At 36.2% G+C, this 27,078-nt stretch overlaps 1 protein-coding gene across 1 annotated transcript; it reads right to left on the bottom strand.

Moving 5' to 3' along the window:
* Positions 1-27,078, bottom strand: LOC123684800 (pecanex-like protein 1). Its single transcript, XM_045624251.1, has 20 exons — positions 26,632-27,078; positions 26,382-26,539; positions 26,049-26,245; positions 24,655-25,053; positions 24,344-24,533; positions 22,664-23,385; positions 21,048-21,426; positions 20,596-20,870; positions 16,627-18,224; positions 16,097-16,402; positions 15,775-16,043; positions 15,293-15,576; positions 14,850-15,043; positions 14,499-14,790; positions 12,675-13,017; positions 2,598-2,951; positions 1,928-2,124; positions 1,346-1,530; positions 1,149-1,289; positions 1-1,055 (listed from the first exon to the last, which is right to left on the bottom strand). The coding sequence occupies exons 1-20, from the start codon at positions 26,797-26,799 to the stop codon at positions 915-917; spliced, it is 6,792 nt and encodes a 2,263-aa protein (XP_045480207.1). The 5' UTR covers positions 26,800-27,078; the 3' UTR covers positions 1-914.

The raw sequence follows: 27,078 nt of genomic DNA, 5'->3' as shown, positions 1-27,078 counted from the left end.
AACAGTTATTAAAAATTTATTGTTTCCATTCTCATAAGATTCACCAACAATTATAACTTAGGCCAAAATTGACACAACTATAATTTACATTAAAATGCCTAATATATAAAATATATCTACATACATAACTATAACAAGTTTCACAATTTTAAATAGGTACATTACTTTACATGGATAGGACTTATATAATCTTTGTTTAAATGTCTGATATAAAACAGGAAAAAACATTTAAAAATATAGCCGCATCAAGATCCGCAGCTATAAGGAAAAAATAAGAAAACTTGGGTTTCAACTAAAACCACCTAAAATCAGTCTATATTCTTAAGGCAACTTGCTTAATTTTTACTTGGTGTAGATTAGAAACGGACTTGCAAACATTATGCTAACCATTTTAGTCTTTAATTTTGATTTTATCCTGTTAAATACTGAGTTGTGTCAAGCCAAAAGTACTACGAGGTATTCTGCAAGTTTCAATAAGTTTTCTTATAAGAAATTCATCAATGTTATATACATACACTCCCAATGGAGTGCGCTGTTATTATTATTTAATCGTTAGAAAAAATGCATTGAAAGATATAAACTGTTTTCTACGAACCAACACTAATAAAATATATAAAAATCACAGATGAAATTATGCTCCATTCTAAAATCAACTAGCCATACATAGAGAGCTCTCAATTTCGAATTTTGCGGACCAAAGAGCACTGCTATCAACATTCGATCCACAAAATCTCCAAATCTCAATACCAGAAATGTCTCAGTACAAAACATAATATATATATAGGAAGTGGACAAAATAGTGTAAGAGCTTTGATTATATAAATGTTTTCATGACCTACTTGTATTAAAGTATCAGTCTTCTCTCCTTGTTTTGATAATCACGATTGGGGATGGTTCAAGGAAGGGTTCCTACGCTAGGGCTCTACCTGTACCTCTTTGACTCCCTGTTCAGCTATCGGAATGAACTTATCCTCGATTTGGACAAGAAGAATTGTCCTATCTACGTGTGATCTTCTACTAGCGTCCCTGTGATTTGGTGTCCATTTGTGAACCACCTGTAGATGAAAAAATCTTGATTGCATAACTGAACAAGCTTTTATCTTAATCACATCATTTTTATCAAAATCACATAATTAAAATATCCTTACAAATCCTTCCATTCCCGTTTCTGGGACCCAGTTGTTCCAGTAGGATCTACCACCCCTTATCCTCATATATTCTGTTGGCCACAACACGTCTATCCTACGTCCTAGATTGATTCCATCATACACCAAGTTAGGATCTGTAATCTAAATACAGTTTGTGAATATTTGTATTATTTATCGGAAAGTGATGTTCAACTTACCATAACTTTTTGTATAGCATCTTTCTCCGGACTATCACATTCACCTTGTCTTTCATCGGCTCTTGGCTGAGCGTCTGGGTTTTGAGAAACGCTTCTCTCGTCTTTCTCCTTGAAGATTCCTGCTAAATTGGCTAGTGTGGAGCTTGTAGGTTTGCCCATGGATACAAGACTACCTCTGTTTGCACCTAAAGAAGGTCAATCAATATCATTGAACCCTGAACTCTAAATGGAACGCTTATGGTGGATTCATAAAACTTTTATCGTGGTGATTTTTTGATCAAATCATTACTGTGTTCAATTTAGGTTTATTTTTGACACTTCCATTGATTTGAAACTACAATCAACGAGTTGATCAGTCAATCAAAGTTTTATGAAACTCGTTGTTAGTGTTAGTAGATTAAAAGGGAACATCTAAATCACAAATAATTGTCAGTTGCCTCAAAACAGAAAGATGTCTTTCCATTTGTGTATTGTTGAGTTCAGTGGATCGATATAAGTACAGTTTGAATCAAAACTATAGATCCCAAGTGTCAGACATAGGACTCTAGAATTTCTAGGGGTATTTATAACCTATATTCTTACCTAAGGACCCCCTGCCAAGGCTTGATCCCCTTCCGATACTACCACTCAGATGAGCAGCCTCACACGACTGACTTCCAGAGTTGGGGTGTCCCAACGTGGTTACAGGTGTCATAGCGTAAACTCCCTCATTACCCATGCCGATCTCATCCCTGGTTGACGCCCCACTTGAACAGCCTTCCCCACATCTTTTACGTATCCTGTAAAAGCAAACATAACTACTAATTAAGACAGATACAAGAATTGGTATGAGTGTTGGTTACAACTTAGAATCAAGAGGGACCCTGTAGATCAAATAATTTGAGTTCTGTGTATTATAGATTATACTTTTTTTAAGGGATTTTCCGCCATAGCAAATTACCTTTCAATAACTAGTCGGAAGAGAAATAAAAACATTAAAAAAATTTCATGAAACATTTTTTTAATACAATGTATAAGGAGAGAGAGATCATTTCTTCAGTAATGACCTAATAAAAGATTAATGAAGAGAAAGTGTTGCCAACAGCAGTGTAGATTAAAATTACTGGTAGGGGTGGCACTTTAACCATTTCACAAGTTATTATAATTTACTTGATAACTTAAAGTTCCTAATTATGACCAGCTTGTTATCGAAATGTGCCTCAAATACACATTAATAAGAGTGGGTTAACCTTTCAAGGAACGTCGAACTTACCTCCTGAACAGGTTGAGCAACGAGTTCTGTATCTTCTGCAAGGTGACGGACCCGCCCACCAATGAGCTATACTGGTCGTTGGTATCGGCGTAGCTCGTGGTTAGCGGCGACACGTAGATAGGATAACCTATGGGTTGATCGCAGGAGGAGTTAATGATGTTGCGCAGCGCCTGCTTGGCGTTCTGGATGCTCCCGCGTTCGGGATTACGGTTGCGCAGGTAGACCAGCTCTTGCTGTTGCCCCGCCCACAGACCTCTCACACACTCCCTATTGATCTTGATCACTCTGAAGCTCAGATAGCGCTTGTTCAGCATGATTATCTTGTACTCATCCGTGCCGTCGTCCAGAACGTGCCTAGAACAATTCAGAATTGCAAATTACAATTGTACAAATTGTATACGTATACAGGGTGTGCTACAAGTTCCATGACAAACTTTCGGTTAGAAGTTACAAAAATTCGAAATACTTTGCCCATATACTGAACAAGAATTGGGAGATTTGCTCATAAAGAAACAAAAAATTTTAACTCCAGTGGTTTTGATGAGTTACCGAATTTCTTAATGAAAAGAGTTTTACCATGTATTATTAAACCACTAACCCATCTTGTCAATCTGTCATTCTGTTGCGGTGAGTTCCCCAAAAAACTGAAAGTGGGGAAAGTAATTCCCATTTTTAAAAACACATTTGTGCGATTTCACCCTCCTTAGATGAGTATTAATGAACTGAACATCAGATTATGTGATCAGTCATTATTTTTTAGTGACAGCACAAAGTTTCTAGGCCTATATGTTGATGCTAACCTTAACTGGAAGTCACACTGAATATTTGGTACCAAAAGTTAACTCTCAAAGCTATGTTCTGAGACAGCTGACAACAGTTATAACGTAGAAACAACAGATTCAGGTATATCATGCTAATGTTGATGCAAGACTGAGATATGGTGTCTGTTTCTGGGGTTTGTCGGCACTCTGTGAGTACGTATTTGTGGCCCAGAAGTATACGTTCTATTACACCGAAAACTACGAGTTGCAAAGACTATTTCAGAAAGTTTAATATTTTGACTGTTACGTCGTTTTTTTGTATGAATGTGTTAGTATGTTTTTACAAATCCCGATAGATATAGGAGGAACTCTGATGTTCACAATTTCAATACCAGATATAGCTCGAACTTGAGAACCAATGTTTGTGTGTCTAAAATTGCATTTCGATCTCCCCTCTAATATTTAATAATTTGTCAGATAATGTTTAAACTTGTCAATCACTAAATGAATTCAAAATATTTTTTCATACAGAATTTATCGTGTAGACGAATATTCAAAAATTTTAATATGACATGTTATCTTTTTTTAATTTTTGTATTTAATTTAGTATATGTTTGGATTTGACAATTCCTATACAATTGTAAAATTGCCCTTGGAAATAAATGAATTGAATTGTATACGAGGCTGGCGTTCAAGCCAAAGCTGGACATTTCAAACAATTTTGTGGACAATCCAAACATAGAATATCAACACCTATTCTTCCTTGTAACGATTCAACGGACCGTATGTAATTTTGCCCAGCTCATGTTTAAGAAACGCCACTGATCCCCGATGTAATTTATCGAACACTATCGATTCTCATATTTAATACAGAGAGTGCGCGGAGATTGCCGTTCAATATGGGAATTTTCAGTTTTCAGCTGAAGGAGGATTATTATTATGAATTTGACGACTGATTGAAAACAGGTGGAGAGTGAGTGTGATATTTTTTGGTGGCTTTACGTATGGTTGAGTACCTTAATATTAGATATTGAATATTACCTAATTATTTCTTTGAATAACAGTAATTCTATCTAACGATTTGATATCTGATAGTTTAATTTGATATTCCATTGTCTCTTTTCTTTTTTTTTTCTTAACACACAGTAGTGTGTAAGGATTTTTTTTTCCTTCTTTCTTTTGAGAGCCGCCAGGAAGTACATATTCCCTTTCTTGCTGTAATTAACTATAAATTTCATTCAAATTAAATAAATTTCCTTCTTATAATAACTCTCGGATCATATGTACATTTTTTTTATTCTTTGTATTTAATTGTTTCTTATAACATAAGTTTTTTTCACTTTCCGGAAAGTATTCAATAATTAATTCATTTTTATATAATAGTTTATAATTTCTGTCAATTCCAAATTTCATACAATACTTTTGATACTATTTTTCTAAATTCAACCAGAACATTTTTATCTCCAATAATTGTACAAATCTAATTTCCTGAATTTTTCTCTCCACGCATGCTCAAGCAACCATTTTGATACGAAGAAGATTCCACAATTTTCGTACAAGTTCCTAACAAGGCTGCACTGAATCTGCATCCTGATCAAGGTTACACAGAAACCTTCATCTAATATTTGGACGAAATACTGCAAGTGCCGTTGAGTTTCACTTCAGGCGTGCATCCACCAAATTGGAACCCGAGATTTGAATTGTTTTTCACCACTTCGATCCAAGAGCAATATTCTGATATCAAGCAACTATCAAAATTGAGAAACAAGATCTACCACGTGAGATATCAAAATTCATCTTTCGATAACCTACTTATTCCAAATTCTGTCTGGAGACCTAATATCCGAATTGTAAGATCAGTGAAATTTTCATCAATTGTAAATGTTCTGAGTTTATTTTTTTTTCAGCCTTCAGCAATATTTTTTTGTAAATTCTGAATTTATTTTTTCTCAGCCTTCAGCAATATTTTTTTTTTAAATAGTTTTAATATATTTGTAAAATTTAATTCGTTTTATTTCTTACCACTAAGCAAGATCTCTCTTATCTATCTCCCGTTTCTCTTACTTAATTTCATTTTTTTAACATCTCTATTAATATTTTTTTTTTTTTGAGAAATTTCATTTTTATGAAATTTGGTTTACTTTAGTAAGCCTGGCGCCCAACAATTAATTAGTCGAGTTAACAAGTTCATTTGGTGCCCACACCCTCACCGTATCAACTGAGCAGCCGACAGGCATACGTGTGATTTCACGTTACACAATTGGCGCCCAACGTGGGGCCCTCAGGGGATGCGTTAGCTTGACATAATTTTTTTTCTTTTCTAAATCTTGCTGAGTGGAATTTTTTTTGTTATACATTTGATCCGACAGAATTTGGTATGTACATTGTTATTCAGTATTAATATTTTTTCGTATTCACATTTCTATACCATATTGAACGACCATCTTTCTCTTTAAATTCAATTTTCTTATTTTATATTTTCGCTTTTTTTACACTAATTTCCGTTAGTGATTTCTATAAGTTGATAAAGTATGAATCCCAATCATTTGAAGGCCTATGAATTGGTCTATGAAATTAAAATTCGCGGCGTTGAACCAACTGCCGATGTTGAAAGTAAGAGGAGAGTTTTGAGAGGGCTTTTGAGCCAAGAAAAGGCAAATCGTAGTTTTTATATCGTAACAAATCCCTATACTCATGACCAGGATGTAACTGAAATGAAAGAAACTATTAAAGATCTTAAAGATATTATTTCTAAATTCGGTGGAACTAAAGATGATCCTATCTTTCATAGGGTATCGAGTCGTTTAGCTCATTTGTCGAATCGTTTATCCATGCTTGTTGCGGAGGAAGATGCCGAAATCTTGGCAAAGAAGGAAATTCAGTATGAGGTATTAGAGTTAGAGGCAGATCTCGATTTAAAAATTTCTCCAGCTAGAACTTCTACTCCAACTGAGAAGAATGCTCCTGTCAACTATGCTAGTCCTTCGAATAGTAGGTTCGTTCCTCCCTATAAATGGAATATTTATTTCACAGGTTCTGTTAAGGATGAGTCAGTTACTTCATTCTTGGAAAAGGTAGAACTATTGAGGCAAGCTCGAGGTGTGTCCGAACAGGAGTTATTTCAGTCTGCTTGCGATCTGTTCAGAGGTTCTGCGTGGACATGGTTTGTGAATAATAGATGCAAGTTTCAAAATTGGGGTGAATTGGTCAAGGAGTTGAAAAAAGATTTCCTTCCATACTTTTATGAAGAAGATTTGGAGCAAGAAATCAATTCCAGAACTCAAGGTTGTAATGAGCGAGTTTCTTTGTATATTTCTTCAATGGAGGGTCTTTTTAACAGGTTAACTGTCAAGCCAGATGAGGAGATCAGGGTTAGGAAAATTCGCCGAAATTTGTTGCCTTTTTATATTTCAGGTTTAGCGTTGTATAGTCCCAAGACTGTGAGTGAGTTGTCTGAACTTTGCAAGAAGTTGGAAGAGTCTCGAATATGGGCTGATCGCTACAGAGCCCCTTCGAATCATGATACTGGCCTATTGGAACCAGATCTCAGCAGACCTTTGCCTGAATCAAACTTTTCATCCCCAAGTCACCGACCAAATTTCCGAAAAAATAATATCTCCACTAATATATCTATTGTATCTAATTCTCGATGTTGGAACTGTGGTTTAACTGGTCATAATTATCCTCAATGTCGAAAACCTAGAACTGTTTTTTGTTATGGTTGTGGTCTAAAAAATACCGTTAAATCTAGGTGTAATAATTGCAATTCAAAAAACGTGAATCGGGGTGGCGAAAAACTGAACGTCGTCACCAGTCGAGAAACCAAAAGTTCAGTAAATCGGCCATCAGCCAGTCACACTTCAACCCAATCGAAGGGGAGAACAAACACTCAGAACCAGTAGAACTTTCATCATCTCGCCCAGCCTCTGTTAATATGAATCCTCTTTTCGTCATGAAACCTAACGATAACCGCCCTTATCTCAATGTCGAGGTCTTTGATCAGAAAATTCTCGCTCTCGCCGATACTGGCAGCACATCTTCTATTTTAGGTTCCGCAGGGTTTGCTCTTCTTCAAAGATATAATATTCCGATACAGTATGAGTTCCCAATTAATGTTACAACTGCTGATGGTAAACCTCAAGATTTCCTAGGGTATATTTTGGTTCCTATTTCACTTGAAGGTGTCGTGAGGCAGTTAAAAATTTTAATAATTCCATCAGTTACTCATAATCTCATTTTAGGAATGGATTTCTTCAAATTGTTCGGTATTGAAGTTAGGTTTTCTGATCTTTCCTATTCTCTCGATTCCTCCGTGTGTACAATCAATGCCATTCGACCATTTTCTAAATTAACACCCTCTCAGAAAAATGATCTTCAGAAGATAATAAAATGTTTCGAATATATCGCTCCTAAAGATAGGATAGGTCGTACTCCCTTAATAACTCATCATATCGACACCGGAAATGCTAAACCTATTGTCCAACGACAATATCCCTTATCTCCTGCTATGCAGACTCATTTAAATAAAGAAATCGACGAAATGTTGAAACTAAAGGTAATTCAACCTTCTCAATCTCCTTGGTGTAGCCCTTTATGGTTGGTTCCAAAACGTTCGGGGGAATATCGTGTATGTTTTGACGGTAGAAAGTTAAACGAAGTAACGGTGGATGATACGTATCCTATGCCTCTAATAGATGGTATACTTAATAAACTAAGGGATGCTAAATATCTCTCATCGATTGATTTAACGAAAGCTTTTTTCCAAATTCCGTTAGATAAATCTTCCTGTGCGAAAACCGCTTTTGCAGTGCATGGACGTGGTTTGTTTGAATTTGTCGTTTGTCCGTTTGGATTAAAGAATAGTCCAAAAGCAATGTCTCGTTTAATGGATAAGGTAATAGGACCTGATTTAGCGCCGTATTGTTTCGTTTATCTCGACGATATAATTATAGCTACTCCTACATTTGAACTCCACATCAAAGTTTTGGAGGAAGTATATCAGCGACTTAAGAATGCTAATCTTACTGTAAACTTAGATAAATGTGAATTTTGTCGTCCATCTCTTGTCTATCTCGGTTTTGTAGTTGATGAACATGGTTTACGAACTGATCCAGAAAAGGTTTCCGCGATAGTAAATTATCCAACTCCTAAAAATACAACTGAAATTAAACGTTTAATAGGTCTTGTCAGTTGGTACCGTCGTTTCATTAGGGATTTTTCATCTATTTGTTCCCCAATTTCAGATCTCTTACATGGTAGGAAGAAAGGACAACCGATAGTCTGGACTCCGGAAGCCGAAGTAGCTTTCACCGAAATAAAGTCTCGCCTAGTTTCTGCACCAGTGTTAGCCAGCCCTGATTTTTCAAAACCCTTCGTCATTCAGTGTGATGCTTCTGATACCGGTGTAGGTGCAATTTTATACCAAGAATGTGATGGCGTAGAACATCCAGTAGCTTACGCTAGTAAGACACTTACATCTTGTCAACGTAAATATACCGTCACAGAAAAAGAACTCCTAGCGGTCATTTTTGGTATCGAAAAATTTCGAAGTTATGTAGAAGGTACGAAATTCACGATAGAAACGGATCATGCTTCTCTTATATATCTTCATAACCTTTCAAACCCATCAGGACGTTTGACTAGATGGGCAGTTAAACTTTCTCAATTTGATTTCACTATTAAACATCGAAAAGGTTCTTTAAACGTAGTGGCCGATGCATTGTCTCGTTCGGTAGCTGATATCTCTGTTATTGATGTTTCTCATTTTCAACCAGATAAATGGTATAAATCGATGGTTAAGAATGTTCAAAAGAATCCCGAACTTTATCCTTCATTTCGTGTCGAGAATGGAATACTTTATAAGCATATTGTATCACGAAATACTATTGTCAGTAATTTGACCGATTGGAAAATTGTTGTGCCTTCAGCCAATCGACATGAGATTCTTCAATTCTATCACGATAAAGAAACTTCAGGTCATTTAGGGATATCTAAAACGCTAGCTCGAATATCTGAATTATATTACTGGCCAAAAATTAGGAAAGATGTGTATAAATATGTAAGAAAATGTCCTGTTTGTGCTGCGTGTAAAAGTTCAAATTTACCCCAAGCTGGTCACATGGGTTCTTACAAGAACATTAATTTCCCATTTCAATGTATCTCTGCTGATTTGTTAGGTCCATACCCAAGATCTAAAAATGGCAATCAATATGTCTTAGTAGTTGTCGATTGGTTCACCAAATTCGTGTTAGTACACCCTATGTCAAAAGCTACCTCTAAGAGTATTCTCAAGTTCATAGAGAATAATGTATTTCTTATTTACGGCGTACCGCAGATTTTTATTGTCGATAATGGAAGTCAATTTGTCAGTAAAGAGTTCAAGAAGTTGATGGAAACTTATCGTGTTCAGAAAATTTGGTATAATGCTAAATATCATCCCCAAGTAAATTTCACGGAAAGAGTCAACAAAGTTATTGTAACTTCAATTCGGTGTTATATTCATGAAAACCATAAAACCTGGGATTCTTCTATATTTAAAGTGGCTCAGGCCATCAGGTTGGCAAAACATGATGTCACAGGTTATTCTCCGGCTTTCCTTAATTTCGCTAGAAATATTCCCGTTACTGGAGATTTCTATGGAAAGATTTCCGACAATCAAAATAATACAATTTCTATATCTGAGAAGTCTCAACGCATTGATGATGTGCAGAAACTGCCCGAATTATTTGTAGATATTCGCAAGAAATTACATCAGGCCTATCTTAGAAATGCTCATCAATACAATTTAAGAAAACGAAAAGTAAGATTTTATGTCGGCGATAAAGTCTGGAAAAGAAATGTAACTTTGTCTTCAGCGGCTAATAATTATTCTGCGAAATTAGCTCCTAAATATTTGCCTTGCATTATTACTAGGGTTGTTTCAGATTTGGTATACGAGCTTAAGGACGTGGATGGTAACGATTTGGGTCGTTGGCACATTAAAGATCTTAAATCATCTTATGATGATGATTCGGATTCGGCTGAGGAGGAGTACTTTAGCGCTGATTCGGATGACTCATAACTATTTTCTCTATTTTTCTCTATTGCAAGTATTATGCGTGGATACATAATGAATTACTGTTGGATGGTGCAATGTTATGAAAGAATCTATCTTTGGTAGCTCCTTTATGGAAAATTTGTGCTTTCATGATGTGAACTATTCAGCAGGGATGTGTTGTGTTGATTCTGAATTACTTCGGTATTTATGATATTTGGGAATCAATGCATTTTTCATATCATTTTGATTTATGTTACATGCCTTATTTATCTTACCTATCTGTATCTCTCAAAGTTTTCCTTGCATCGTATCTTTTCATATAATATGAATATTGAGTCTGATTTGAATTTGTTGCTTCTTAAGTCATTTCCTTTGCTGTATTGCGAATTAAAAAATTAAAAAAAAAAAAAAAATATTGTAAACTTCTAAAGTTTCCAAATTTTTTTTCGCCCAGTTGGGGTGGTGTGTAACGATTCAACGGACCGTATGTAATTTTGCCCAGCTCATGTTTAAGAAACGCCACTGATCCCCGATGTAATTTATCGAACACTATCGATTCTCATATTTAATACAGAGAGTGCGCGGAGATTGCCGTTCAATATGGGAATTTTCAGTTTTCAGCTGAAGGAGGATTATTATTATGAATTTGACGACTGATTGAAAACAGGTGGAGAGTGAGTGTGATATTTTTTGGTGGCTTTACGTATGGTTGAGTACCTTAATATTAGATATTGAATATTACCTAATTATTTCTTTGAATAACAGTAATTCTATCTAACGATTTGATATCTGATAGTTTAATTTGATATTCCATTGTCTCTTTTCTTTTTTTTTTCTTAACACACAGTAGTGTGTAAGGATTTTTTTTTCCTTCTTTCTTTTGAGAGCCGCCAGGAAGTACATATTCCCTTTCTTGCTGTAATTAACTATAAATTTCATTCAAATTAAATAAATTTCCTTCTTATAATAACTCTCGGATCATATGTACATTTTTTTTATTCTTTGTATTTAATTGTTTCTTATAACATAAGTTTTTTTCACTTTCCGGAAAGTATTCAATAATTAATTCATTTTTATATAATAGTTTATAATTTCTGTCAATTCCAAATTTCATACAATACTTTTGATACTATTTTTCTAAATTCAACCAGAACATTTTTATCTCCAATAATTGTACAAATCTAATTTCCTGAATTTTTCTCTCCACGCATGCTCAAGCAACCATTTTGATACGAAGAAGATTCCACAATTTTCGTACAAGTTCCTAACAAGGCTGCACTGAATCTGCATCCTGATCAAGGTTACACAGAAACCTTCATCTAATATTTGGACGAAATACTGCAAGTGCCGTTGAGTTTCACTTCAGGCGTGCATCCACCAAATTGGAACCCGAGATTTGAATTGTTTTTCACCACTTCGATCCAAGAGCAATATTCTGATATCAAGCAACTATCAAAATTGAGAAACAAGATCTACCACGTGAGATATCAAAATTCATCTTTCGATAACCTACTTATTCCAAATTCTGTCTGGAGACCTAATATCCGAATTGTAAGATCAGTGAAATTTTCATCAATTGTAAATGTTCTGAGTTTATTTTTTTTTCAGCCTTCAGCAATATTTTTTTGTAAATTCTGAATTTATTTTTTCTCAGCCTTCAGCAATATTTTTTTTTTAAATAGTTTTAATATATTTGTAAAATTTAATTCGTTTTATTTCTTACCACTAAGCAAGATCTCTCTTATCTATCTCCCGTTTCTCTTACTTAATTTCATTTTTTTAACATCTCTATTAATATTTTTTTTTTTTTGAGAAATTTCATTTTTATGAAATTTGGTTTACTTTAGTAAGCCTGGCGCCCAACAATTAATTAGTCGAGTTAACAAGTTCATTTGGTGCCCACACCCTCACCGTATCAACTGAGCAGCCGACAGGCATACGTGTGATTTCACTTTACATCCTTCTTCAGCACCTTATTGAAAGCATGCTCAGGCTTATTGAAACCCCTCGCAGGTGTAGGGGGACTATGCTCAATACTAATATCGCTTTGAAAGTTAAAGGAGTCTTATTAAAATTTTTGTTTGTTTGTTTTATTCTTCACAGAAATTTTACTTTCTTTTCATTTATTCTATTTATTTTGTCAAAAATAAACGCCTTTTATTGTCAATGGCTACTTCTTCCCCATTTTAAACACACAACACCTTCAAAATTTAAAAAAATGTGCACAATTTAAATGTCCGGATTTTTGTCCAGGAGTGTAATTAGGAAGTAATATAATACCTCAAAGCGAGCAAACTAGGCGTGCCGCTCAAGACGGCGCTCCTCCAGGCCGGGTCCCCTTCGTGCGATATAACCAGCTCCTCCTGGTGTTTCGTGATGGCGTCAAAGAGCGCAGGAAGCTCCTCGTATTCATCTGGAGACATGAAATGATCCTGATGAAGTTTCAACGACATCCGGATGCCTGGGGCCACTACGGTCTTCAGCAGGTCGATGTCGGTGAAGACCCATTCGTCCCTCGAGCATGTGATGCGAAAGTCCCCCTTGAAGAGGGCGTGCAAACCGTAGAGGAAGAATTCGACGCTCGACTGGGTATTGTGGGAGACTGCGCCCAACGTTCTGCGAGCTGAAATAACCATATTCAAGTATCAAAAACGGTAAGTATGTTTTACCGATCTAGAACAATTGCTAAGAGGCTGGATGACAGATTTTGAAATCCCCTCCTGCAAATGTAGAATTTCTACAATAAATCCATGTTTAGAGGCAAATTGAGTCACTTTTTCCTATACAGGATGTACAGTGCATCCCATTTTGGGTGAGACTGCCAGGTTTCTCGCTTGTTATTTAAGATAGATCCTTGCCGTTTTCACGTTCCTTTCCTACTTTTTCGTGAAACTCAAGTTGGTCTAATCAGATTGTGCATAACTGTTTCCGTTCAAAAGATACAGGGTGATTTTGGAAATTGATACTTTTCGGACCCCTTATCTCCTAAGTTATTAGAAATAATGCTGATGTAAAAACTACGTCTCAATCAGAATTCTGCGTAGAATCCAGTGGCGTACTCAATTTTTTTTTCGGGGTATGGTTTGGAAGATTCAACACAAACCTATATTTTTTTTAATGGAACACCCTATATATCATTACTTCGTTGAATTCGTTATTTTTTTCCCTTCAAAATGATGTATGATACTATGTAGGTAGGATGTTCAGAAATGTTAAAAAAACACTAAAACATCAAATAATGAGGAAATTTGCGTTCAGACGGGAAGATCTTATGAAAGAATCCACTCGTGTTGTGAACAAATGCGTCAAAAACGTAGTGAATTTCGGAGGTTGGTGGATTCAATATGAAAAAGATGTGGCAAATGTATTGAACAAAGGGAAGGACATTTTTTTACTTTAATATTAAATTACTTTAATGTTTTCATCTGTTCCGTTTCATTTTTGTATTTAATAATCAAATTTGATTTTCTTTTTAAAATACCTGTTTGTAGGAAATACATACTAATTTTTGTAGAAATTAATAATTTCTTTAAGAATTACCTCACATTCCAATAGAAAGAAGCTCTGAAATAGGACAAAGGAAAGTTTGAGTATTTTCGTCTTTTTCATTGTCATCACGTTAGCCATGATATAACAGCAGAAGGAAAGTAGCTAGCACAAAATTTGATATGGTATGGTTATATCAAAGACATTAGTATATCTATGGGTTGAAATTAAAAGTGACGTAATTTGCTCCCATTGTCGTTTCACACAACATGACTGCTGTATTTCCTTTACTTCTACATTTATTTACTTCTATTATAACGAAAATCTTATTAATCTCAACGTTTTACATTGAAACAAAGTAATTTTTTAGAATTTCGACATTAAATAGCATTCTCTAGGACCATTAGTTCTCGATTTCTTCTATACTGTTATTTTTTTCAGATGAAAAACTATTTCTCAACAGACTGATGATCTTTCGAAAGTGGCACTAATGGCACTAATGACAGATGCCAATTCGAAAATATTAAATATACTACCTAATTGATATCTTGACTTAAAAAGGGTACTTTAACGTGTTGAAGGAATTCCTCATTTATTATAGGCTTTTACAGCACTTACCTAATAAACTCAGGGCGAAGCAAAGTATAACCAAAAAAGAATCTCTTCCTGAATCCACTTTTCTACCAAATTTTTCCACACAGAAGACAATCCAGGCCCAATGAGCAGAACAGAACCATTGCTTGGTCATACCACTTTTGTTAATATCGAAATCTTCATCGATGTTAAAATTGAATACCGGATCGAGATCCACGAACTGCTTATCCATCATTGGTTGCAGGCTATCTATGATGGTTTGCGAATTCAACCACTCTTCTAGCTTAGGCGACTTGATGGTATAATAGATTATACTCTGAAATAAATCGGTGTTGAAAATAAACTACATAAACTTGAATATTCCAAATCTCTCACCTTAACGTAATAAGAAACGAGAACTCTGCGAAATTCAAAGACTTGGAACATGGAAATGGCACTATTGTCGGATATACTATAACCTTCTAGGACGTATTTAGCTGCAGTCACTTCCCATGCCAACCATCGTTGACTGAAGGCTGCATTAACACTCAACATATTTGGCAAATGACCTGTATCACAGCAACAGCATCCTAAAATTTTGAATCAAATGATCTTCCATTCAATATTATTTTTTATAATATGCTATTTTTCATTTTTCGAATACTCTGAAATACTTCAGCTGTAAATAGAAATACTTTAGCTATAAATACATCATAAAAACAGCGGTTTTTTTGCGTATTCAATACTATACTTATTCGTCAAATCAATTCAAATCTTCTTTAAAAGCCTTATCTATCAGGATGTCAATAAATGAGACAATTTTTCATACTTTTACTTACCGTCATTTTCTTCTACTCCCTCAGTGATAGCTTCAACTTCCCTTTGTTGACAGTAAGTACCTCTAAATTCTAGCCCCCTGACTTGAAACGTAACCAATCCATTCCCAACCTCAATTATATGCACCAGACAATTCAAATAATCGCTGGCCAACACGAAGCAGTCTCCCTGATTCACCAAACCCCATCTGCCTAAAGACAAATCGCCACATAACGAATGCTGAAGACTCCTAGTTAAGTGTTCATAGAATATAGAATTTAAGTTATTGTCATCAGCACCCAAATTCCTGTAAAAAAAGCAAATTCAACATCACCCTAGCTCAAAACGAACTTCATTTGAATTCATTTGTCCCAAAACTAGACCCTTGAGGTAACCCAACCTTAATGACCCCTCATTTGACTTTCAGATAGGTTTACTATGTTTTAATAATTATTCAGGCCATAATAAGACCCATGGGGAACCCCGCGTTTTGAAGATTACATACCTGTCCAAGTGCGAAGACAGAGGCGTGTTGGAATGGTCGACTCTTCGTGTGTTATAATTCCTCTCCCAAAATTTTACAGGACGGACGTAGGAGGTTAAAAATATAGCGCTTCCTAGGAAAGGATTAAGAGGTGTCGATAAAATTGCTGAGATGATGGCTTGTAGGAAGAGCATGGCTGAGTGCGGTACAGAAAATGGCTGGGCAAATGCATGGAAAGCTGATCCCCAAGTTATTTGCCACGGTGCTATATAAGTAACGACAAATTGTACCTAAAATGATATAAGATTAAAAAATTACCGAAGGTTAATAAAGGTTATGTTACCTTGAGTAGTAGTTCGTGAATTTTATGATAGATTATGCCCATAAAAAAGTAAGTAACCAGAAAAGTATTCAGATACTCCTTATAGTCATATTTGAATGCCAGCGCAGTGAAAGTAACCACAAGGTATTGTATGTTTTGGTTGGAGTAACTGCTTCGGAGACATTTCAGACCACAGACTGTCACGATGAAAGATGCTATTAAAGGTCCTGTATGAGCCTCTATTTTAGGTCCATCTTCCGTTAGGGCAGTTACGAATAATAAGGGATAGATTATGTTCCTTTCCAAAAAGCATAGATAGACGTAAATCTAAAAAAAACCAAAAGACAAATAAGAATATCTGATATTAACTTTATGGACTTAGTCATATAATTGAAGGCTATAATAACTAGACCCTTGTTCACAGGATTTTTTCTAGTGAAGGAAGCATGTTTTTGTAATTTAGTTAGTAACCTGTAGCTAACTAAAAGAACCCTTGGACAAGAGTGTTTCAGTTTCGAGAATAGCATATCCAAAGTCTACAGTTTGCTTACCCTTTCAAACCACATTATTCTGGAGGGTCCCTTAATCTCGTACAGACCATATTCGAAACTCCGTAGAACAGGCCGAGCTATACAGGTCCAAGGCAGTTGTTTCCTCAGTTGCGGTATAATATAGTGCAGGACAAGTCCCATACCTGCAGCAACTGACCAAAGTACGGGGCTCAACTCTGGTTGAAGTACAGTGAAGACCGTGCTGGAATGTATGCCGAACACCATGATCGAAATGAGACTGCATATGATGATGTCGTTCTTCAAACGACCATTCACAGTCTTCTGCAGTTTCTTCGGAAGGGGATCTACGTGCTCGTTTGGTTCTTCAGCTTTTTCGGAGACTTTCTCTTTCGATTTCTCCGACGTTTCCTTGGTCTGACGGCTCTCCTTACCTTCCTGGGGGTCTTTCTTTCCCGACTCCGACATTTTCGCATGCTCCCGGTAAATATCAGGCGGCCACAGGTGCTTCTTGACGATATTCCAAATGTTCGAAGGGTCGCTTGTGCAACGGCTCAAATGGTAAGAACTGGCAACTATGGCAGCGCAAAAAATCGAGTAGGAAGTGTGCTGCGAACCTTTCTTCTCGGAAAGGCCCCCATAAGCGGGACCTACCAACGTAAGAACGACTACTATCGACCGAAAAACGCAATATAAGGAACCAAGCAAACTGGACATGGCGTTGCCACCGAAAATGTGCATGTCTATCTGTTCCAGGAAGTACATAAAAAACGTGTCGATTTGGGGGAACAACCCCAGCGAAAACCACAGGGGAAAGAACAGTATAAACGTCGCCAGGAAATCCCTGCTGAACGCTAGGACCCTCTCCGTATTGTGTGCAACATTACTTGTCGAAGATAAGTAATAATGCAATGATAAGACTAAGACGGAACACATACAAAAATAAATAGGACGAGAGTAGGATATTATGCGGTTGAAACCGTGCATAGGAGAAGCAGCGTCGGGTTGCACACTCTTCAACAAAGAATACTGGCAGCTGGCCATGACAAAACAAAAAACGAAAGCCGGAATGTCCCTATAGAAATCCAGATACAAGAGCAAGGCTCCAAGCAGAGCCACGAGTACACATAGCAATATCGATATAATGGTTTCTGAAAGTGTCAAATTACGATCTAAAAGCGCCAACAGCTTCAACCTGTCGAAGGCCACCTTGACGAAGATCTTCGGCAGCAGTCTGAACTTGTAGTAACTCTTGACCTTCGGGGAGGAGGTGACTTCGTCCCTGATGAACTTGAACGTCGGGATAGGAGTGCTGAAGTTGTCTTCGTTGAGAAACGTGGACGTGTTTATTATGATAGTATCGGAATTTGATTCGTTCAGAATTCGGCGTCTCAGCGAGTCCGATAAACATTTCACGAACTGCGCGCGGTGGTTATGTCTTCTGTGTACTTCATCCAAAATCATCACGTTCTTGGAGGCCAATTCCCTGAGGCCGGGGCTGGTCTGCGGAGTCTCGAAGTCTTCGGCGTCCCAGAAATCCAGAGCTCTGCTGTCCGAAGGTGAAGTCGAGGGCATAACGCAGCATCTTCTTGGAGGCGTCTTTTCCGAACTGCTGTCGTTCGGTGCGTGGTGTATTTCCGCTGGAAGAAAGAACATGGTTTGGTCGATAAAAGTTTTTTCTGCAGCGGAGACTATTTTTATACTTATTCGGGTTATAATAGTCCGCTCAAATTAGTAAAAAGCAGGTACTAATCTCGAAATTTGAGATACCCAATAAAGAACTCATATAAATTTGTATTTGGACATCCCTAAAGGTGTCTCAAAACCTACATATAGTAGGGGACTCTGACTATTAAAATCTAAGGTAAAAGGTCACAAAAATCGAATTTGAAATTTTTTGCAAATATCTGCTATAGTTTTCCTGTAGGTTCTTTGTTATTTGTGGTCTTTGTCAATATGGTAAAAGATAAAATTCCCTACAACTTTTGTTTCGATTCAACGCATAGATAAACTATAACTAAAAAACTATAGAAAAACTATGTGTTGAATTGTTTTTAAGATAAAGGACGAAGAGCGCGTGGTGAGAGGATCATTTGGAAATAATTATGAAAATTATTGATGATGATGCCTTCTTTTTTATTCATTTTTTTCGAACTAACAAAAGTTGCCTTTGAACCCCCTGAACTAGAGCAGTGTCGTCACTGTAGTATATAAAGTCACTGTAGCCATAATAGCGCTACCTACATCTGACTTGACGAAACTTGAATAATATTGATAATATTGAATAATAATGTTCTTCGTGCATTGGAAGATGGAGAAGTTCCAACCGGTCTTTTCGTAGATTTCTCAAAAGCTTTCGATTGTGTCAATCATGACGATCTTGTGAAAAAAACTTAACTTTTATGGAATTAGAGATAAACAATTGGATTTTGTGAGAAGCTATTTAAGGGATCGTCGACAGAGGGTTTCCTTGGAAATCAACGGTGTTGAATACCTATCGTTAGATGCAGAAGTGAAGGTAGGTGTACCTCAGGGAGGTATTTTCGCTTCTTGACCTACCAGACAACATTTTGTTGAAGGATGAACTTCGGTCAGATATGAGTGTGCTACCTGTTAGGAGCATACCAGAGAGTAGGGAAATAGAATTGCGTGATAATTTGTCTGCAGATTCGGATGTGCGGTTGGATCCGGAGGTCGTCATGTTTGTGGACGATACCAATCTACTGGTAACGGCTTCTAGTATTTCGGAGGTTTTCATGATGGCTGAAAGAGGTTTTTATGCCATCGCAAATCGGTGTTATTCAAATAAAATAACCATTAATTCAAGCAAAACGGAATGTGTTGTTTTCAGTACTTCGCATTCAAGAATTAGTAAACCAGAAAATATTGTTCTCTCTGGACAAGCTGTGAAGGTTTCCGCCAGTACTAGCTTCCTGGGTGTTCTAATTGATCATCAGCTGAATTGGTCGGAACATATCAACTCATTGCGTAGTAAATTGAACTCTGTTCTCTACACTCTCCGCGTTTTGTCATTGCAGTCCGACTCTGAGGTTATGAGGAGAGTGTACTTCTCTAATTTTCATTCGATCATGTCCTATGGAATCATAGCTTGGGGTAACGGTTCGGATGTTGGGAGGATTTTTGTGGTCCAAAAAAGAGCACTCAGAACCATGCTTGGTTTCACTGCGAGGACATCTTGTCGCGGACATTCTAAAAGTCAGGGAATACTTACTACTGCCGGAACTTATATTCTAAAATGCTTATTATTTTTTAAGAACAACCATGATCTGTTTCGGGAATATGAGAATTCCAATAGAACAAGGCGCATCCACCCGTTTCACTTTCCCAGATATTCACTTTCACTGACGCAGAGAAATGTGGAATATATGTGCTTGAAGCTGTTTGATAAGCTCCCGAGGAGTTATCAAATACTAAAAGGAAACCTTTTCAAAAATCAAATCAAAAAATTATTGATAAATCTGGAACCATACAATGTCGAGGAGTACTTGATTTCTGTTTTTCAAATCTGAACGTTTTAGTTTTGCATAGTTTATTTAGTTATATTGACGTATTTTCTTTTCAATGTATGTTTTGATTATGGAAATAAATATATTATTATTCTCAAAATTGGCAAAACCAAATCTAATCAGTGCATACACCAGGTTTTTTAGACATCTTAGTTATCGCCAACCAAAAATAATATGGATTCGATACTATTAGCGCCATTTATGTGTCAACCTACGAACTTTTCAGCCCATCTAATAGGTATTCAAGGATTATGTGTGGAACAAATGTGCTATGAACTTGCAAAAAAAGGATAAAACACGGTTTCATCTAAAAATTACAAATCTAGAGAAAAAGTTTGCACGCCTTTACAATTTCGGGAAGAATCTAGACTTTCATAGACTTTCTTGTGTTTACATGCTTAGACATAACCTGCATGATCGGTGAATGGTTGACCGGCTTTTTAGTAGTTCGTAGTTTCTGATATAGCTTTTTATTGTTACTCACCTTCGTCCACAACGTCTCCTTGTTGTGCTGCACCCTGACTTCGTCTCCTTTCGTGAGCTGCCCGCCTAGCGCTTAAACCTCTACTCTTGCTCATTCTCCGTCTCTTGAGAGCTTGAGGTGCGTGCTCTAACCTCAATTTCTCAGTGGGTAAACAGAGTGCCAGAGGAATATCCCTTCGAGACGCAAGGAATGCCGAGAGTAGAGGTGTGGACGGCAGTAGAGTACTCAACTCATTAATTCTAGAGGTACTAGATGACGAATCTTCCAAACTTGATCTGAAATTAGAGGAAGACCTTGTAAAAAATAAGGAAGTCACATTGAATATAGGTGTGCATATTTACTCCTCAGATTGATGTGTCAGTTGTCAATCGCCTTTTTCAGGTTAGAAATGTATTCAAAGGAAACTGTCAGCGACTTTAAGAAAAAATAAAAATCAAATCAAATTGTCTCACCTTAACTGTCTATTCTCTCTCCTAGGCACCAAATTGATAGTTCTAAGACCGGTCGCTGGAAGCACATAACACTCGACCCTATCCACGCTGTCGGGTCGCGTATCACGTGACCTCGAATGTCTGCCCCTTTCGCGAGAACAAGAAGGCCCTGCCTCTATGTCGATTCTAGATCTACATTTACTGCATTTGTCAGATTCGCTTCTAGGTGTCTTACGTCCAGAATTGTCGCTAGGTTGAGACGAAGCAATACCTCTGGATCTCTTAGGTATGGCGCCTAGGCTTTTTGCCGACGACACGGTCTCCTGAAGAACTTTACTGACGTCTTGTTCCAAGGATATTGTCGAGGAGTTGGCCCAACTTTTGTCGGTTTTGGGGTTTTCTGATAGAGAAATATCGAATTAATTGTTAAAGAGTCCAACTGGTCACCGTACCACAGCCACTTGAAACAACTAACTCTATGAGATTGTTAACAATTAGGCAGTTCAGATCACTTGACTTTATGATGGTGTCAGTGGGCACAACATGTTAATGTCATTTTTCAAAAAAACATCACATATGTCGAGTTTGTAAGTTTCCTGCTGAATTTTGAATTTTTCTGTACCTTTGTGCTGTTTGAACCTGTTAATAATGGAGAATAAACATGGCGAAACCCAACATTACATCTGCCATGACGAGATTCACATGTAATAGGCATTTTTATTTAGTTTAAGCTCAAACTTTGTAGGCAGTTAATAGTTATTTATAATACAAGTGTTAGAATGAGTCTTCTGTATGAGAATTTTACATTATTTTCTCTAATTCAATGAAATATTGAAATAAATGAAGTATTATTATTATTATTATATATTATATTTTCTTAAATATCGTTTAGTGATTTTTGCATTGAAAATGTGGATCGGCAGAACAGTTTTTTGTATCACAAATTTGGCAGGTAATATATAAATCCATGATAGGAGAGTTCTGAGCACCAATATATAATAATAAAATATAACCATGAATTCTGTGATAGAATTGAAGAAAAATATAAACCAAAGATGTAGAGGAAATCACAATACAAACTATTATGATAAACAACAACATGCCAATCGACGTATCATTGAATTTTTGATAGGTCTCTGGATTGCCTAATGGTTTGGAGGTTAGGTTAGGATTAAGATGTCTAAAACACTGGTGTGCTCCCTTACTCTTGAAAAACCTTAAATTTAAAGTTGGCGACTTTTGAAGGGACCAGCTTTCTCGGATTTTAACGGTATTGGTCACTTTTCACTTGATTTCTTCATCGTTTCTTATGGCGTTCACATCGTTTTCCTGTCATTGTAGTTTTAAGGTTAAATCAAAAGTCAATCAACTTTTGATTGAACAAATGAAAATTTCAAAATGATGCCAATGATTGATCAATTCTTTGAATAGAGCCACCTTAAGGAAGAAAAGGGAAAAGGGACCCATGCCAAGCAAGTCGCCAGAATTATCTTAAACAAAATCAAATCCGTCAACACACCAGTATTTTACACATCTTACTTAGGGTTAACTGTTTCAGGCTACGCATACCTCTGAGTTAGAAACCCTTTGTTTTACAAAAAAAAAAAAAAAAACAAAAAAACCTGCCTAATGATTACCTTGATTTTCAGAAAGAGGCTCTTCCCCAAACAACCAATCCAGCCTGACAAGACTGGAATGATTATCCGATCCTGAATGATCTTCGCATGGATTCTGCTTGGAAGTATCCATAGCAGGTTCACTAGATTCTATATCATAAAACGTTGAATTTCCTTCCATCCTCTTTCTTTTCTTCCTCATCTGATGCCTACATTCGTAACCCCCATCTTCGACACTTTTACCTAGACCTTTATGACTAGATTTCGTTTTTGACTTAGAGGGTTTATGCACCACCACTTCTTTGCACTCCAAGCTCGTATTGCTTGCTGAATCGCTGGATCTCTTGTCCACGGCATCTCCAGGTACTATGATACACTCGATGTTGTCCATCCTGTTATCCACTTGGACCTCGACAACAGAAGGTTCTTCGCTTAGTAGCATGTCTTTGGAATTCGCACTGGCAGCCTCGTTCTCATCGTCCATTTCCTTGTCTTTCGGATGCTGATAGCGGATTTTGCAGGGCATCGGCTTCTTTAATTTACCTAGTTTAAGATACAAATATGGAGATCTATCCCTACCGCATTCCTCGTAATCTGAGTCTGAGTTTCTTGCGGCTGAGTCTGGGTCTGAGTCAGGCCCTTGGGATGTTTGGTGTTCGTCAGATTGCTCCGCTATTGGATATACAATTTCTGAACCGTAGTAAGGACATAGGTTGAGGTGTTGGTTTCTCACTAATGTTGTGCTGGAAATTGAATATGTCTTCTTCAATTCTTTCTTATAAATGCTGTTAAAATACATGGAACTACATGTACATACAAGAGATTAGCGAAATTCTTATCAAAAGATTGGACAGCTAACAGGAACTATGATGAGACATTATTAATAGGAATTATATCATTTAAAATAGGTACATAGCTACAATGGCAACACTGTGTATTATTTTTCGACTATTCTTATGTCATTTATTTTCAGTAGGTTATGCCATTATTATGACTCACTATTAGCCATACTATATACAAATTTTAATGTGAATTTTCTTTAACGATACAAGAGTAGAATCGACTACATATCTGTACTTGGTACCTCTTTAAAATTTGTCCACAATACGATGAATAGTGGGTCTATTAAGTGAGTAATGTTGTTCATGAATTCTCCTTAAATTTCTCTCACTATTCACAAATGAGCACTGATTCAATGCTTGAAGTGTGTATTTTGACTACCTCGGTAGTATGGTCGACTAAGGAGTTGACTGTGGTGCCAAAGGTACTGGGTTCGAATCTCGGCTAGGTCATGGATGTTGTATATGTCTGGTGATGGGTAATAAAATTGAAAGAGTCTTATAGAAAATGAAATGTTTGTTGTGTAGATGGTTTAGAAAAGTCTAGCACATATAAAGGAAAAAAAAAAGTGTGTATTTTTCTATGATTGAACGACATAACCTATTAAACATGAACGACATAAGAAATGTCAAAAAATAATACAGTGTTGCCATTATAACCATTTTAAATTGTATCATTTCTATTGGAAAACCCTTCATCTTGTCTCATTTGCACCAGATACAATAAATTTGGTTGAACAATACATAATTTGTGTTTGATTGTGACCAATTCCTAGTATCATTTTGTGATAGTATTCTACAAAAAATACTTTCCAAAAAATTATTGAGAGCGGTTGAATGAAATACATAGAAAATTGATTACCTTGGAGGTGGCAAGGGATTTCGGCTCTTACAACCAATGATTTCTAAACTGTTCGGATGAACGGTCAAAGATGGTGCCGGGCATGAAGTTTCAAGTGCAGTGGATCGTATTCTTCTAACTCCACTACTGCTTGGTTGGAAATAGAATTCGTCAGAAGGCATATCTGGATTTGGATTCTTATCTATTAAACCTGAAATGAATCAATTATACCACATCTATATTTAGCAGCCTCTTATTTATGAATTGAAATAGTTAAAAACTTCTCAATATATCTTTTCTTCAAACAATAAAACAGTTATAACTTAACGAACCTAATTCAAATGACCCTGTTGGTTTAATTTCTTGCACCATCGGAGGGTGTATATTCAAAGTACTGTTCGTAAAATTCGAATGCCTTCTGCGACAGTCCGATCTAGAAGGACCAGCCTCTGATTCAATGTTTACAAAAGTTTTTTGTGAATATGCACAGCCAGCTGATTCAACTATTTCGTCTCCATCTTCCTTTGAAACGCGTTTTTTGAAACTCGAAGGTCTCTCTTGCTTCACGTAGATGTTGACATAACTGTCTGTTTTTGATCTTTGGTGGTTTCTTCTATTTCCCTTGTTGTTCTGTTTCTTCAGGGCCAAAGTTTCAGCAGTTAAAGCAGCTAAGAATACTTGATCCTCACTGCTCTCCGATGAATTCTTGCGATGAACATCTGCTTTCAAATCTGAAAGCATATACCATATTGGCAAAGATATAATAACAATAAATATAGAACTAATTCCGATTACAATCAGCAGCCACAACATTGAATTAGTACCACACTTCAAATATATGGGTAGCTGGCTAAACAATGAAATAACATGCTACAAAGAGGTGAAAGCAAGGATTGAAATGGCACATAGGGCATTTAGTAAATGGAAATCAATTCTCACTGACAGAGATCTCTCAGATGAGAGGCGGCTAAGAACATTCCACTGTTACATATGGAGCATTCTCTTGTACGGTTAGAAGACATGGACGCTCAAAGTTGACACCATGAATAAAATAGAAGCGTTTGAGATGGGTGCTACCCAAGAATTCTCAAGGTTACTTAAACTGCACATACCAGTAATGAAGAGGTACTCATACAGCTGAATAAGAATCGAAAACTTCTGAACACCATAAAATTAAAAAAGGTAATTTATATTACCTAATAATATATAATTATATATAATAATATAAATAATATATATAATTAATTACCTAATTTATATTTCGGAGACATAATACAGCACCGAAAGAAGAAGAAGATAAAGATATGTCTTGATAGAGTAGATACATAATGTGAGGAACAGAGATAAAATCCCATTAGTTAAATAGAGATAGTAGCAGATTCAAGTAGTTCACCTATTTGTACCCTTTCAAATTCCGTTAATTTAAAATTCTTTGCACTATGGTCATTATTAACACTTGTAAACAACATTTACTAACACGATCATTGACAATTCTGGCCATACTACACTTTCAAATGCAACTATTAGCTATCATATAATAAAAAAACTCCAGATGAAAAAAATACGAATGTCATAAGGTTGAAAATTTTATCATGAGTTGTTTTTCTGTTGATAACTTGTGTAGAACAAATTATTATAAACAAATAAGTTTTACTGAGTGTTCAGGTTTCTATATCATTTAGTATTGTTTGGTCAGTTATGTATAAGTAGGTCAAAGGTAACTAACCTATAGTTCCAGGAAGTTTTTCGGTATCATTAGCATCAAGATGTAACAATTCAATTGATTCCATGCTATCTGCATCAGTACTTTGAACGGCTCCTGCTTCAGCATAGGACATTAAGGATGTTTGAGGTTTAGCAGAATTCAAATTTTCCTCAACTGATTTAGTAGAGAGAACTTGCAATTCTATACCCTCATCTTCCCTGTGAATAAAATGGAAGGAAAAAAAATCATGAATACAAGAACAAAACCAAAATAAGGTCACACTGAATTTTCATTTTTCTCTTTTGTTTTATAGAAAATTGTCTCGAGAAGTCAAGTAAAGTCTTGATTATTAACCTTTTTTGAGTATCCAGCTCATCTTCAGTTTCTTCTTTGATACATTCGGTGGTGTCATACATTCGATGCAAAGCATAATTAACAATTTTGATGAATGTTATCAGTCCTGCTACTATAATGCAGTATAGATACCAGATTAATGTTTTCGGTGGGAAATACTGCAATAAAACAAGTAACATTAAGTGGAAAACAAAATGGCATTGGATAATTCAGGTTTATAATCAACGTAAGTCAATAATTATAAACTCACCACATATATGGTGAATGGAAAACATAGAAGGAAAAGCCAAATGTAAAGATGAAATGTGTTACAAAATATATCTTGATGGGGGTCATAGAACCATCCACCAGTCAAAGATGCCCATACACCTTGCCTAAGTATTTCTAATGTTTGGGACCCCATCTTATCATCCCTCATTATTCTTATCACATATTAGATCATCCACTATAATCTGACAAATATCCCGTGGACAAGGTCCTTTTCATATCGACAGTTGCTGATTCTTTTTAAGGAAAAACTTAAGTAAACTTGGCTAAAATTTTATCAAATATAAATATCACAGATTAGAACTAATGGAATCTTCATTATATTGTTTTTTATCCTATCGAAAAGTGCTGGTAAACATGAGATATTTTGTCACAATTTTGACCAAATATGACGATTCGATAGAATTTATAGGTGTCAAAGTTGATATCT

Source organism: Harmonia axyridis, chromosome 7 (assembly GCF_914767665.1).
Source record: "Harmonia axyridis chromosome 7, icHarAxyr1.1, whole genome shotgun sequence".
NCBI classification, from domain to species: domain Eukaryota; kingdom Metazoa; phylum Arthropoda; class Insecta; order Coleoptera; family Coccinellidae; genus Harmonia; species Harmonia axyridis.
This window is presented reverse-complemented; position numbering and strand designations above follow the sequence as displayed.